This window comes from Zingiber officinale, chromosome 4A (assembly GCF_018446385.1).
Source record: "Zingiber officinale cultivar Zhangliang chromosome 4A, Zo_v1.1, whole genome shotgun sequence".
Classification (NCBI taxonomy): Eukaryota; Viridiplantae; Streptophyta; class Magnoliopsida; order Zingiberales; family Zingiberaceae; genus Zingiber; species Zingiber officinale.
Genome location: NC_055992.1, coordinates 29,114,163 through 29,130,495, shown reverse-complemented (window position 1 = coordinate 29,130,495; position 16,333 = coordinate 29,114,163). Strand labels below are relative to the sequence as shown.

The following is a 16,333-nucleotide window of genomic DNA, read 5'->3' as shown; positions in this document are numbered from 1 at the left end:
AGGAGAATATGTTGGGTTGACTGGTGCAAGGTTGGATGGACCAGAAATGCTTGCTTGTGGCCTGGCTACTCACTTTGTCCCTTCTATGGTTAATTGTCCTGTGACAAAGACTAAGTTCTCCATTTGTTATGATATACATATTTACCTCAATTTGATATTGCTCTTTTTGTATCAAGTTTCTTTCATGTTTTGGCTGCTTGTATAAAATCTTAATGGTTATGTGCATCACTGAGTGTTCATGTTGCTTAACAGAAATTGGCATTATTGGAAGAAGCACTGGCAAAGGTGGATACTTCAGATCATTTTTCTATCTGCTCAGTTATTGATCGATTTTCAAATAATGTGCCTGTGAAAGAAAGTAGTGCTTTTAAAAGGTAATTTCTGGTACATATAATATATTACATCTTTCTCCTTTTTTATATGTTCATATGCATACTCACAGTTCTAACATACAAGTTTCTGCAACCTTCCAAGAATTTACCTCGTCTTCCATATTTCCTTCTTTTCCATCATTGTCTGTTTTCTGTTTCTGGATGAAACTAAATGTTTTACTACCCAAATGTGCCATCAAAAGGATTCTTGTTAGAGAAAAAATGAACTTTATGTCAGGATGTTAGCTTCCTTCTGTGGTTCTCAATGTTATGAGTACCAATTCTTTGTTATGTAGATGATTACTGTCTAAATGATGATAGAAAGTTTGCAATTCAAATAGATTACCTAAACACAATTTTATGCTCTTTATCCTTTTCCATTTTCATGCCACTTTTATTTTTTCTGTCTCATCCTTTTGATACACTTCAATGGATTCTGTAGCTTGGATGTGATTGACAAATGCTTTTCGAAGGAAACAGTCGAAGAAATTTTGTCTTCCCTTGTAAGTTTGATTCACCATTATCAGACCCTTGCCGGTGGCTATATCATTCTAGTTCTAGAATTATTTTGTACTCCCTAACATTTAAAGTGCCATTGACTGCATATTTTCTTAGTATATCTGTTTTTAAAGTTAATTATAATTGTTGAAGGAACTGGAAGCTGTAAATGCAGCTGATGAGTGGATTAAGGGTGCAATCCAGTCCTTGAAAAAAGCATCTCCGATGAGTCTGAAAATTACTCTAAGAGCGGTATGAATAATGGCGCTATACTTTTTTTCGCCTCTGATCATTAATATAGTCAATTTGAGGACTGTAAGTAAGAAAGTATTCTTCTGTTTATAAACACATTTTCAATTTTCAATAAAGAAACATACTTTTTTTTTTCCTTCTGTTGGATGACATCCTCTTTCTTTAGAAAGTTTAACTTTACCTAGCCTCGGTGAAAAACAACTTGAGATTGCTCATTATACAGCAGCAACCAAGGCTTATCCCGTTAGGTGAGATCGGCTATATGGATCCTTCTACACCATTGAGCTTTATCCCCTATTATATTATCATTTATATTTAAATAAATTTTATCCTATTTTTTTTATTGCTAATCAAGTTTTTTTGGTATTTCTCTTCCTTGTTTAATGTGCATATTTTCATACTTTCACATTGCCTAACCGGACCATTTGTTGATCGTCTAAGTACATATCTATATCATCTTAAATGTGTCTTTCAGAGTTTTTCTCAATAAGTACAACTCTAACTTTTTCTCTAATATTTTCATTTCTTATCCGTCCATCATTGTATGTTTGCACATCCACCTTTAACATTTTTATATTTGCAACTCTCATCTTTTGCTCATAGTTCAATATTCAATTTCATATAATCAAGTAGGTCTAATTGTCATTTTTATAGAACTTCCCTTTAAGTTTTAGAGATACTTTAAGGATCACATAAAACACCGAGCGCTCTCCTTCATTTCAACCATCCTACTTGTATTCTATGAAAGACATCTCTTAATTCCTCCATTTTGTAAAAATGATCTTAAATACTTAAAAGTTCCTGTTACGGACAACTCGTTATTTCTTATTTTAACAATTGTCTCATTACGTCTATTATTATTAAAATTAAATTTCATATATTTTATCTTTACTATGCCTAAAACCTTTTACTTCCAACATTTTTTGCAAAGATTCGAATTTAGCATTTACTCCTATATGTATCTTATCTACCAAAATAATATTATCCGCAAACAACATGCACGTACCATATCTTAGATGTGTTCAGTTCGTCCATGATTAATGTAAAATGATAAGAACTTATAATTGATCCATGATGTAATCTTATCTTTATGGAAAACACTTTGATTAATCCATCTTCACTTTTGTCATTACATTCTCATACGTATCTTTAATTAGTTCAATATACGTTATGCTAATATCTCTCTTTTCTAGAATTATCCATATAATATTCCTTGGAATTCTATCATAAACTTTTTTTTAAGTCGATGAATATCATATGTAAGTCTTGTTTATGTTCCCGATACTTTTTAATTAGTTGTATGAGAAGATGTACATCTTCTATTATCGACCTTTCAGACATAAATTCAAATTGATTTTAGGTCAATGTGGTATCCTTAGCTTTTTTTCTATTAATATTTCTCAAAATTTCATAGTATGACTCATTAGTTTAATACCTCTATAGTTTATACAATTTTATACGTCTACTTTATTCTTACATAAGGGAACTAAAGTATTTATTCTCCATTGATCATATAGTTTTTTAATTTTCAATATCAGATTGAATTCTTGTCATTACATCCTCATACTTACCATTGCTCACTATCCAGTAATAATTACTGGATCCTTTGATTGACTAATTGACCTCTAGTTAGAGCTGAATTAGCTATCAGGCCATGCCATCCTTTCCATTTGATTTGATACTGTGTTTATTCTTGTGTTGACCAGATCAGAGAAGGACGAACACAGGGAATTGGCCAATGCTTGATTAAAGATTATCGACTGTGTTGCCATATTTTGCGGAAAGAAGCTAGTAAAGATTTCTTTGAGGTAAAAGATTTTAGATTTCATATCACATTTTCTGCACTAAAAGTGAACTTTTATACAAGTGTCGAAACAAATACCATCATGATCCTTTTTTCTAGTGTTTTTCCTCCCTCATTTATTTTACGGTGGCTTTAAGATCATCATAAGCTTCTACCACCCAGTCATGGATGAGTTTTATGTGATATTTCTAAACTTTCAACTTCCATTGCAGGGTTGCAGAGCTTTGTTGGTGGTTAAAGATAAAAATCCAAAGGTTGAGATCCCTATCCTGTCTTTCTTTCAGTCGTATTCTCGAAGCAAGTTTTGTTAAAAATAAGCACAGTGACTGTGATAGCTAATCTCGCCTTCTGTTAATGGTTGCAGTGGGAGCCTTCTCGATTGGATTTAGTAGATGATAAAGCGGTGGATAACTGTTTTTCCGCAGTCGATGATGCAAACTGGGAGGACCTAAGACTCCCTGCTAGACCTGGGTTATCGTTCAAATACGGGTCGAAATTGTGAGATTGTATTTTCAATACGATCCCTATCCCGATCCCGACCTCACTTTACTAATGCATCTATTTGTTTAGAACTGGAGAAGAGAAAATAGATGTGGAATGACTACTGGTGGCACAAATAAATTCCCAGCAAGTTGGGTAATGAATGATTTCTAGGCATAAACATTATGATTGGCTAAATAAAGTCGAATAAAACATATTTCATTGGTTTCGCTATCTATCTGGTTTTTGAGATTTTCGAATCCTTCTTTGCGACGTGTTGAGTACTCTCTTTGTATGTTTACAATGTGTGATTCGAGGTGTTTGCGAAATTGCATTGCATTATTATGCATTTAAAAATGGAAGCAATAAATTTTAATCATGAATATAATGTTAATTTTGAAGAAAATACTTAGTTGTCTATTTATTAAAACCCCTAATATCAAAATTATGATTTTTTGAAAATGATAATTTTCTCTATGATCTTTGAAACGAATCACTATTGAAATCATCTTTTTTTCCTCATAATACAAACAAAGAAAATGTAATGATTGAAGAAATAAATCAATAACTACCTTATTAGATTGAAAAGTATCTCCCCTACACAACTATTTTACTCAGTGAAACATAGAGATAAACTAACATTCGTTTGATTCAATAAAAAAGCTCGAGAATCAACTTCTTTTCCATTAAGGTGAATAATGTAGTTAAGAATTTAATTACGTTAAAAGTTGTCTAAGTCATTAATTTTTATAATTAATTATTTTTTTAAAAAATAATTTTTATAAATAAGATTTTTATTAGTATAATTAGTATTTTATTAGAAAAGTAGAAAGATATATCATCATCAATTGTCCTAAATACTCTGCTTTCTTTATTGCAAATTGTTGGAAGTGCTAGCAGCAGGTTCTGTTATTTGGTTCAATGTCCTCTGATGGGCTAGTCTCATTTCCAAAAAAAAAAAAAAAAATTGTAAGTTTGTTTTAGATTGTTTGTTCTTTGCTTTTTCAGTGGAGGTTCCTTTATCTGTTTAAGTTTGGGCATTTGTCCTTATATACCCTTCCCAATGGTAGCTCTCATCTTTATATGTCCTTTCTAAGTTTAGCCTTTTTAGATTGCTAGAAGGGAGATAAGTCACGAAAGATTTCATCAAGCAGAGTGGTGATCATGCCTTTCCTTATTATACGTAGAACCACCATATCAACGTTCCTCCTAGAACTGATTTTATGGATATAAAGAGATAAATTCAGGTACACAGATAGAACGCGGACCACCATAAGCAATGATACCTTGGGATCGACCCCTGCTAAGGACTTCCCTTCCTTATTATAGTTATAGCATCTTATGGTACATCTTTTATCCTCCTTGTGCTTTAGATACTCTCTCAAAACTCCCTATCCAATTTAAACAATTTTACATTTACTTCTCACCTCACTTGTCCAACACACCTCCCATCGTTGTTTTCTTCCATGGTGAGCTCCTCAGATAAGGTTACGATCATCCCTTTCTCTCCCTTTTCCCTTCTAGCTAGGGCTAGATTGCAGTTTTCATTTGATTGCCCCTTTCCTGCATCTAGATCTCTCGAGGCATGCAGTTCTAAATCTGAAAATAATGAATCTAAACTACTTGCATTGAGATCCCTGTCCGTGAGGTGGTTGTTGACCACTGAGCTATAATATTGCATCTTTGACAGAGCATTCAATGCGGTCTGAATGAGGTCCCTGTTTAATTGTTAATATCTTGAATGCATGTGTGTGATTTGCTCCCCCTTCAGCATTGAAAATGAATTGAGCTTTGATCGCAGTAGATCTCTTCATGTCCACTTGGCTTTTGTTGACCTATTGTGCATTGCGATTATTCTCTCCCACAATTCTTTGGTTGTGTTGTATTTTTTGATTTTGCTCATTTTTGTTCGGTTAAAGCTTGCTCCAGTGCCAACTTCAGTGTCGGCCATCACCTCCTCCTTTTCCTTCTTCATTATCCTGAAAAAAGGTAACATGTTATTATCGTCACCAACTGGAAATTCATAGCATTCTTCAATCGTAATCATCATATTGATGTCCAATCCGAAGAAGAGCGTCATCTTTCATTTCCATCAGTTAAAGTTTCCCTTCAACTTTGGAATCTGGAAATGGTATGTGGTCATGTGCTTTGTCTCGCTACGTGAAAGGTTAATGTTCTACAAAATATGCACAATAAAAAGTAAATAAATACTAATACTAAAAGAAGTTCTTCATGCTTCATGATTCTCTAAAATCTTTATGTCCACGGCCTATGTACATGATCTCCATTATACTTTCTTCTTTTTAGTTGAGTATTGGGGGTATAGAAACCATTTACAATAGTAAAAAAAAAAAAAATACAGAGGAAAGATACAATGAGAATATAAAAACAATCAAAGCTTGGTGGAGTAGAATATGGGCGTTATTTACAAGAAATAGATTATATCTATTACATCGCCTTGAGCTCCTTTTATAGATTTCATGTCGAAATGCTCCTGTTCATTAGTCATCAACCAACAACGCCTTCAAATCTTATCCGAATCATGCTAGCTTCATTTGAACTAGAGATTGTAGCATCAATCAACGGGACTTGCTAGCAATTTTTACTTAATAACAGTTGAATTTCATAAGTATTAATCAACTAATATCATCTTCTCTATATCATTGTAGGTCATATATTTCTATATACCATCGAGAATATTTAATCATATTGATCACTTTCTAGGAATTTGAAATGAAAACCTGAGCTAGTGCTCGGAGTCTTATTTCCCTCTAGAAAGATTACAAACTTACAAGCTGAGACAGGCTAAGGATAAACAAGTTGGTGTTGCTCAAGTGTAAGCTGAGACAGATTAGGGATAAACAACTTGGTGTTGCTCAAGTGTAAGTTGAGACAGGCTAGGAATAAACAACTTGATGTTGCTCACGTGTATTCAAACCTCTTACTCGCTCTCGCTTATATAGGCATGGAAAAGTTGTAGATAAGATCAAAGCGGGTGCTTATTGAGCCTCATTGTCCTTTGATTCTCTTCCTTTTGTCTGGTATTTACAAACTTTACAGCTAATAATATTCCAAACTTTGTAGCTAATAATATTCGAAAATGACGACTCCCCGAGGCTCAATCCTTTCTTACAAACTTTACAGCTAATAATATTCGAAAGGATGACTCCTTTCTTAAAGTACTTTTAAACCTGTCTTCTTTGGATGCTTTTGGGCTCACCACTTATTTTCTGATTAGGGCGGAGTTTCTTGTATTACTTAATAGACCTCACGCAATGCATGGGATGCCCTCTAGAGTCTATGATTGAAGTCAAACTTTGAATCTATCTTGGAATTTCCAACCTTCTTTAATATAGTATTTATTCTAGGAAGACTGTACTAGTCTTTATATGTGTTATCATTTAAAGGCCTGTAATTGAAGATCATTCTTTCCTTTCCTTTGACCTCTTTGTCTGTCTTTGGGTCTATACTTGTTCCGGATTGGACGATCATGACCATAGTTCGGTGTCTGCTCTTATTGGGTTAGATTACTTTTAATTCTAGTAATGCTTGAACATGTTTTTCAAATATCTGCTTCATAACTGGTGTCACATGGGATAGCGACTTGTCTTGTATAGTAATGTCTAGATTGATTATGTCAATTTTACACATAATCTGATTTTTAGCCCAGTGCTTTAATGGGTCTTCTCCAATGAATCCCTGCTCCCGGAGCCTGTTTAATAGCGGACCATGCTTTATTAGGATCGAAGTATTGGATGGTACTCCTGTGAAGAATATCTTTTCTTGGATTTCTAAATATTCATCCTCATTTAATCCCAACTCCTCAATAGTTGTTGTTGTAGATTGATTAGTAGCAATAGTAGTAAATTTTTTATAAAATGTTACCTAGTTTCCTTATATCCGTAATCCGCCCTGCATGCTTCGGATAAAGTTGCATCCTAGTACCATTTGAATTCCTTCCCCTAAAGTCATATCAAATGAGTAGGTGAAGGTGATACGAAATTTATTCTCACCAATCAACATTTGTCCTTTTAATTTCCAGTTTGCTGCTTGCCTTGAATTTACTCCGTTGATCATCACAGTGTAGGATTTTTTTTCTCCAGGGCTTGTGAAGGGACTGATTTCTTGTCGATACAACATGATGTGGCTCTTGTATCTAATATTGCATTAACTGAGAAGGGAATTATATCGAAAATTTCAAATTTTACTGTCATATTGTATAATCGATTAACTGTTCTTCTCTGGTGATTCTGCCCTTCAAATGCTTTCAGCACCAAATATTCTTCTATGAATATTATTTGTTCCTTTCCCTTTTGAATATCCTTTTCTGTTAGTTCCCTCAGGTCTTCCATTAATTCATCAGTTAATAGTTCTTCTTCCGCATCCTCCTGCTTCTGTAGTCTCTCTACTTCCATTTTCAACCTCCTATTTTCAAATAATAGAAAATCAATATATTCTATTAGTTCAGGTACCAGATTTCTATCATCATTTTGTCATGGGACCGGAGGTGCTACTTTGATTTGCATTTTAAGGTAATTATTTGCACATAAGGTGCAGGCAGTTAACTTGCAGTTATTGCAATGTACTCTTGACATTTGGGTTGTCTGTTGTCCGCAGAACCTGCATTTGATCCAAGAAGTGCTTATTTCTTGATTAATAAGCCAATCAATCATGCATGCAATTAGCTTGTTCTTCGGGAATATCTACTTGGACTTGTGACAACCATAATTTTGCTACATTATTTTGATTCATAATGCATGTTTTTAATGGTTTACTCATAGCTTAAATTCACATTTACATTACATTTCATAAATTGCATTTGATCTTGGACTAAATTGCAAATTGACTTATTATCATGGTATTTGATGCTAATGTTTGATTATTATGTTGTAGGCATCAAAAGGGTCATGGACCCGATCAAATCAGATCACATTTGCAATCAAATCTAGGGCGAAACTAGGCGATTGAGCTCTAGAATAATTGTAGCCGTTCATCCACAATCAAGCAGATCTGAGTCATCCATTGAAGATCCGACCCATCTAACCTAATGAGGAGTAGATCTCAGCCGTAGATGAAGATACAGAGGTTTTGAAGCAGATCTGAGTTCATCCAGCCGTTGATCAAGCCCAGAAACATTCTCAGCCGCCCGATTAGATTGGGAGAGGATTTAAAAGCTTTGAGAAGCTGCAGTGCTTCCCCGAGCTTGGTTACCTCGCGTTTTCGCTACTATTTATTGTGTTCAATGCCGCAGCTCCCATTCCACTTCTAGATTTGAAAACCTAACTTCTTCATCTCCAGGGAGCTTGCAAAGATCCGACGACCAGCAATCGAAGTGCAGAGCCGCGATTGAGGGCGTTCCCCGTTCACGATCCTACTGTCCGCGAGCTTCATCCAAGCCATATTGAGGGCATTCTCCGTTCTGAGCTTCTTCTATTCTCCAACTGAAGGGTATGAGGGCGTTCCCCGATTCTTCAGAGACCAATCCATCATCTTCACCTCGCGTTTCCGGATTGGCAAGAGTGCTCTGTTTCTTCGTCAGCTGGAGAATTCAGATGATTCCAAGCTCGAGAGGCGTTCCCAGTAGCTTTGGATTTCACCTGGATGAGCTATGGATCTAGTGGGTTGCTGTGTTTGCTCAAGAGGTGTTCCCAGAAGCAAGCACAGTGGCATGACAGTAGGAGAGGTTTTGTTTCTGGATTTTGGTTATGGAATGCTTAGGGTTTTGTTTTCCTTGTTTTTGTCTTTGAATTATGCTTAAACTTGCTTAGATGATGATCTGATTTCCTAGTTTTGCAATTCAGATTTTATTTCTCAGTTTTGATACTTGTTTTCTTTTAACGTTTGCAATTCAAACCATGTTTAGCTACTAACTTAGTTTACAATTCCAGTCATGTTTTCTGCAATTCTTTTAGATTTAAGTCTTAAATTCATAAAATCTTTGTTCTATGCTTGGATCTTAATGACAGTGATTGAATTTGAATGTTGAATGAATCACTTACCCTTATCATTGTTTACCTCTGTTAACATTCTTGAATGAAGCTGTGAATTGAAGTTGTGATAGTTGATTAATCAACTTCAATGGTGCAAGTTTGAGATATGAATGAATTCTTTGATTTATGAGTGAGATTCGGAGTTGAATGCCATTTTAGTTCATGCAAGATTGGGTTTAGTTTCAAGCTTTAAATGTTGAACTCTTATTTTAATTATTGAATCTGAAATTACTGTGGTTGTAGATTGAAGAGGTAGTAATTAATTTGTTTGATTCATTGGTGCATTTAAATCCGAATTAGTTGTTGTAAGCTGGATGAGATGCAAGAGAATAATGTTTATATGAGAGAACCTTCCTTCGATTCTATTCTTGATGTTATTAGATGAATTTACCTTGTAATGTGAGTCAAATGGAAGTGCTTAATAGAACTTGTTGATGTAAGAATTTTATTCAAATCAATTCTAGAATTAACACACATTTATTAGTCATCCTTGGAAAAATACGACTTGGGACTCGTTGTTACAACATTTATCTTTAGCTTATGTGAGTTTCCAATCTTAATTAATTTGATGTGCCACGTGACATGCAAAATGGCTAACACCAACTTGTTAGCCATCCTCCTTCACCTATAAGGACAAATAAATTTTCTGTGTAAGGTAAAGTGCTAGTTGTAATACCGTAATGTTGATCTGTATTAGTTTCCCCTTCTGACATGCTGCAAATAGCATCATTGTCTGATTTATTAAGATCTACTGATACTATATCATAATTCTCGGGTAGGTCCAATTCTTTTAGCATAGCTATTCTTTCTTTGTTCCCGAATTTGTTGTGGCATTCTTTAGTGAAATGGCCTTCCTCGCCGCAAATATAACACTTACACTTTTTCACTTTGGATTTATCATCTTGATACTTCTTCTTTATTACTCGTACATGGGTTCGGTGTGGTTTCCTTTTGTAATTATGCGCTTTGCGTAATTCGTAACGCTTTCTTGTCTGGCAGTAACCTGGAATAGGGATCTGTGCATAAAATTGTAAGTCTTTTAAACTTCATTGTAAAGATGCTTGCTTACACATTTCTTGCAGCTCTTGATATGCATGATGTATCCTTGGAAGGACTCCAATAGTATTGCCCTGGAATTTTTCCTAGAATTTCTGCTCCAGATAACTCCCAATTAGTGGAGGTATATTTCGGTAGAATTTGCTGGATAGTTCTTCATTAATAAATATCCTTCCAATTTTTGTTGCGAGTTCCTTATATTGGTTCATGTAGGATATTATATCCTTAGTGCTCACGTATACTAACCTTTCAAGATCCAGATAGGCTTGGTTTGGTTCTGTCGTCGAGCCGGTTGATGGATCTTCAAGAGTAATAATTCTCCGCATTTGGGATAGTACATTATGAGTTTCATCTGCAAAGTTTATCAACTTATCATACTGCTCTGCGTACATCATCCGCCATTGAATGAACGTCTTCTTTTCTATCTCCCCCAAGAGATTTCGATGTATTGAACTTTAGTTCTTTTGTCGGCCCATATCTTGGAGTCAACAATATTTGTTGTGATCGATTCCCACCTTGAGATTACATCATTATAAAGCCCAATATTATTAGGTAAGACCAAAAGCGCACCTGTCTACTATTGGGATGATGGCAATGCCCACTGCTCATTGTTATATCCCTTCCTTAGTTTTTCAATCTTTGCATCGATGAAGTTTGCGCCCTAGTAAGGATTAAAGGTTGAAGGTTTTTCTATTGCTGGGGCATATTGTGGCGGTCCCATCATAGAATCTTCCGGTAGGTTGTAAGGTGAAATGACAGTTGTTGAGGAGGATGCCAAAATACTTGCCTTCATTATAGGGTAGTCCATGTCAAGATTATGAGCAAGGGTTTCATCATATATCAGGCCTAGTATTTGCTCTTCATCATTGTCCCAATCAGAATCTGCTGTAATAAATGAATCATAATCAGAAATGAAGTTAAAATTATCGGTCCCTAAGTCAGGATCTCTCATAGAACAATGTTAGGCGAGTCGACTAACCATCGTCTTGTTAACTATTATGCCTCGATTCCTCCTATTAAGGCTCAAGAACTCCTAATGATGAGATATACATAAGGAGGTAGAGATACTACCTCCCTAGAACATCTCGTAACCATCAACAAGAGATGTTGTGTTCCCTGAAAATCATCCTCTGTTTTTTCACCAAGTAACAATCTAATCTCGTAGATGGTATATAGGTAAATCAGTCTTTTCTATGTCAGTACAAATCATGTACTCAAATGTGCCGTCTAGATTATCTAACTAGGCACGAGGAATCCAAAAATCAGAATCTCCATAATACAGAATAAGTCGGTCATCTTTTGGCCGAACTAACAAAAATAAATTGGTTCTCTACTAACCGAATCAACAAGAGTAAATTGGTCCTCTACTAACTGAACAAACAAGGGTATATGACTGTAACTCTCGCCCAACTGGTAGTATCAAAAGCTAGTACTACTAATGGTAAGGTAGGAGGAATCCTTTGAGACTGTAATCCCTAATCTCTAGTAGGGGTCGACCGTGAACAATGTGTTGGTGCAAGGAGCACCAGATAATCAAACTTATGTTTTGATAATGATAAAGGGGTTACAAGTTAAGTTATCTTATGATCTAACAAGTATGACTGAGTTTGCAGAAAAGTCCTAAGTGATCTTAGGCAAAGGAAAAGTCCTAGCTGCGGTTAGGCAATGAAGCCCTGGTTCGGAGGACTAGACAAAGTTTTCCCAGGCCGAGGAATTTAGGTGAAATCCTAGAGTTGAGGACTCTAGGTGAAAATCCTAGAGGTTGCGGACACTAGGTGGAAGACTAGACGGGTCTTTGATCGGATGTTCAGCATGAAGTCCTAAAGTCTTGGACACTGAGCAAAAGGTAAACTCTTCTGAGAGGAGTAGGTGAGGACATATTCTTCAAAAAGGGAACAGTAGGTATCGATCCAACCTAAAGCTTAGGGAAACTCAAAGTCTAGACTGGACAGTCCAGCTGCTGTCCAAATTATACATTATATATTGTTTATTACCTGTACTAACTCTTTTTTGCAGGAAAATTTGTTCGGTAACTCTTTTTTTTAGGAAAAGAAAGCTGGAAAAATAGTGGTATGGGTGCTCGAGAGGGCTCTAGGTGCCTGGAGTCCGAGTGCCCAGACTCCAGGGTGGTTCAGGTTCCCAGAGTCGGATTGACCATGCACCTTCAGGCAATGAGCTGACGCACTCCGATTGGTCGGCGCACGTTACAGTCTAGGTGCCCAGGGGTAATCTAGGCGCTCAGAGATGGATAACTTTTGTTGGATCTAGTTTCGATGAGAGCACGTTACGTCAATCCTGTGGGGGCGCTCGAGGGAGGTTCTAGGCGCCCGGAGTGTGCTATAAAAGGAGGATTCAACCAACACCTCAAACACAACATTCCGAACATCTTCTGCTTCTGCGTGCTACTCAGAAAATACCTCCACGATGCTCGAAAGTTGTTCCTACAACGACTACGTTCAAGATTCATTTCTAAGGCGTCGGTATTGCTTAATTTTAAAAGTTACTTGTTCTAAATTGTAATTCACTTTTGTAACTTTTCAATTAACTAGTGATTGCCCAACGAAATACCTTTCACATGCGGCCTTGGAGTAGGAGTCGTCATAGGTTTTGAACCAAGTAAAACTTGGATTTGTTAGCATTGTTTCTTTTTGTCTCTTTCCATAGTCTACTACGTGTTTTACTCCAATTTATTTTAAACGAATGTAAAAGTCATGAACGTTATTTACCCTCCTCTAGCGCAATGATCCTACATAGTGGCTGACCCAAAAACATGTCATACCTATTACAAACAAATAGACAAGTACCGACAGAAGTGTATGATAGCAGTTATACAAACTTACCTCTTATAGCTTAGAGATGTTTTGTTACTGTCTGGTCCCAAAACTGAAAAAGTCACATCTAGGAAACAAATCATGAAATCCAAAACATAGAAAATAAGCCTAGTAAATATGTGTCTCTGATACCAATAAATTGTTATGCCCTGAGGGAGTCCCTGCCCGGTAAACAGACAACATCTCCCCCCTTATGACAATATATAAAACCTGGATACATAGCTACATGACTATATAAATATAATAACCTACAACTCACACGACTGAAATCATACACACCACATAGGATAATAAACATCTCACACGGCTAGTATCATACACAACCTCATAGAATAATAAGCATCCCACATGACTGTAATAAAAACACAGCGGATGACAAAAGGTAGGTTACCCAAACCAAAAAGACAAATTGCATGCCAGCATGACTTAAATACAACAAATACATAATTAAATAAAAGGACGCCACTAGTTCAAAAATTCACACACAAGCTAGTTAATACATGAACAAGTCTAAAAACCAATAATGTGAGTAAAAGCAATAGCAGAAGAAGACGCTCGATGTGACATGAGACTGAGATTGGCAGACAGAATCTCCAAGTGACTCCATAAATTCTCTACTTGATCCCTAGTGAAAGGAAACCAGTGAATGGGGTGGTGAGTCTGGATGACCAATGGGTAATAGACATAGACAATGCATGATCAATATAAAATATGGAGATCAAAGGATATAGTATATGTAGGGAAATAAGAACATGATCACCTATGACATAATAAATGCACGTAATTATAACGACATAATGAATGCATATAATTATAACTGCAATCTGAATCTAATACACCTGGTATAGTGATCAATAAACTCACTGGAGATCAACAACAGATCTGCTCGTAACACCTGAGCAATATATATGACAGCACATACATGTATGATAAATGAACATGTATGAAGCATGACAATCATATACAACAATCATATTTCAAGTAAATACAACAATTACAAGCAAATGAAGATATATTTCTAAAAGATGCACCATGTATCATATGCATATGCACATATATCTATCACTCCTAAACTCTACTCTAATATACCACTACATCAATGTGGTCGAGTAGATAGGACTGTGACAACTCCTTATGTCTTCAAACTACCACTACATCAATATGATCGAGACAGACAATATGCAGAATAGCTATCTAACTACATAACAAGGAAAGTCACTGTGTATATGACTCTAGTTACCACTATTCAAAGTGGCTTAATGGGCACAATCAAAATAACCTGAACCCAACTCGACGCTACCACTTCTCCTGAGTGTCCGAATGGATAACAAATATGACTGATAATTCGCTTAACCATAAGAGAGACATTTAGTTGTCAACATCAGTGCAATAATGGACATGATATAAATAATTATGATACAGACACAGTCATCATGTGATGTCACACCCCAAGGTATACTTGTTCGATAAAACAGACAATACCCCTAATAACAATGTATGATACAACATGATATGAGTCACCAAATTAAGAATAAATATACAACAGAAGATAACAATATAACTACCACTCAAAAATAGGATTTACATAATCCTTTCACAATAAATAAAATACAAATGACTATGTACTGGTATAACTTATACAACAAGTACAAGTTCAAATAAAAGGACACCACAAGGCTAAAATTCATGAATGAAATAAAGTGTAAATACAAAAAACAAGACATGGTAAGGAGAACACAATCTCGAAATGTGATGTGGGACTGACAGTTAGGACCTTTGAGCGACACACATCTCTTCTATCTTGTTAATCTGGAAGGTCAAAGAAAAACAATGAGTAGTGAGTACAAAATACTTAGCAGGTATAAGAAGATAGTGCATGATACTAAACCATAAGGGCATCAAAAGATGCAATCTCAGGACGAATACTTACTATAAAAGCAAGAGTGTTATTATAATCGTCTATTAGTCAAACCATAAACAATATTATAACCCTCTAACAAGCTCAACCAGGTGTAACATATAATCGAGAGTACATACTGTATATCCAAACCTGTACGAACAAATAGATAACCAAAATATAACAAGTCCTGATTAGCACAACGTGCTAACACAAATAGATCTCATGGACTATCAGGATATATATAATTAGTCACTATCCGCCAGAGAACGTTCTACCACGGATGATCCCATGAATGCTCTAGTCACTGTCCGATCAGAATCCTACTTTACAACTCGATATCAGTTGGTACTATAGAAGAATCGATATTCTTTGTATCAAATTCGAGTCCTGAATTATTAACTTGTCACTTTCGTGGTAGTCCTTGACCATGATTGCAAGTTTGCTAAGTGTCATCATGCTAACCCAAGTGAGAACCCAATAAACATTCAACTGACCTAATAGTAACTAAACATAATAGTGAATCCAAAATATATAACAACACTAGAGATATACCTTACTTCCTATAGCTCGGAGATGTCCTGTCATTACCTAATCCCAAACTCGAAAATCACATTAAGAAAACAAACCATAAAATATGAAGCAAAAAAAATAAGTTTCCTAACCTGTGACCCTGATACCAATAACGTTATCATACCTTTGAGGTATACTTGTTCGACAAAACGGACAGTATCCCCTAGTAACAATGTACGATACAACATGATATAAATCCACATATTAAGAAGAAATATATAGTGAAAGATAACAACATAACCACCACTCAAAAAGGAGAATTTGCATAATCCCCTCACCGTAAATCAAACACAAATGACTGCATATTGGTATAACTTACACAATAATTACAAGTTTGAATCAAAGGACATTGTAAAATACCGAAAATAGGCAAATATTAATAAGGGAATTTTTTAAAATTTTTGAAAATTTTTCAGAAATTTTTCGGAGCTCGTATGGACGAGTCAACAGGGATAAGATTTGGGTTCCGGGAAAGCCTATTTAGGCTACCCCATTTAAATGAGGAAAAGTTGAATTTCTTAATTCCTTTTCTTTATTTATTTTTCCTTTTCTTTATTTTCTTTACTTCCTCTCCTCCTCGC

At 35.6% G+C, this 16,333-nt stretch overlaps 1 protein-coding gene across 4 annotated transcripts in view; it reads left to right on the top strand.

Moving 5' to 3' along the window:
• Positions 1 to 3,641, top strand: part of LOC121969767 (3-hydroxyisobutyryl-CoA hydrolase 1-like) — a 39,158-nt gene extending 35,517 nt beyond the window's left edge. For all 4 annotated transcript variants that reach the window (XM_042520004.1, XM_042520003.1, XM_042520006.1 and 1 more), the window contains 7 exons: positions 3 to 88; positions 253 to 374; positions 814 to 874; positions 1,023 to 1,121; positions 2,828 to 2,929; positions 3,138 to 3,179; positions 3,290 to 3,641. In XM_042520004.1, the coding sequence (XP_042375938.1) occupies positions 3 to 88; positions 253 to 374; positions 814 to 874; positions 1,023 to 1,121; positions 2,828 to 2,929; positions 3,138 to 3,179; positions 3,290 to 3,427 (650 nt within the window). In that variant the 3' untranslated portion in view covers positions 3,428 to 3,641. The remainder of the gene's footprint in view (positions 1 to 2; positions 89 to 252; positions 375 to 813; positions 875 to 1,022; positions 1,122 to 2,827; positions 2,930 to 3,137; positions 3,180 to 3,289) is intronic.
• The last annotated feature ends 12,692 nt before the right edge of the window (positions 3,642 to 16,333 follow it).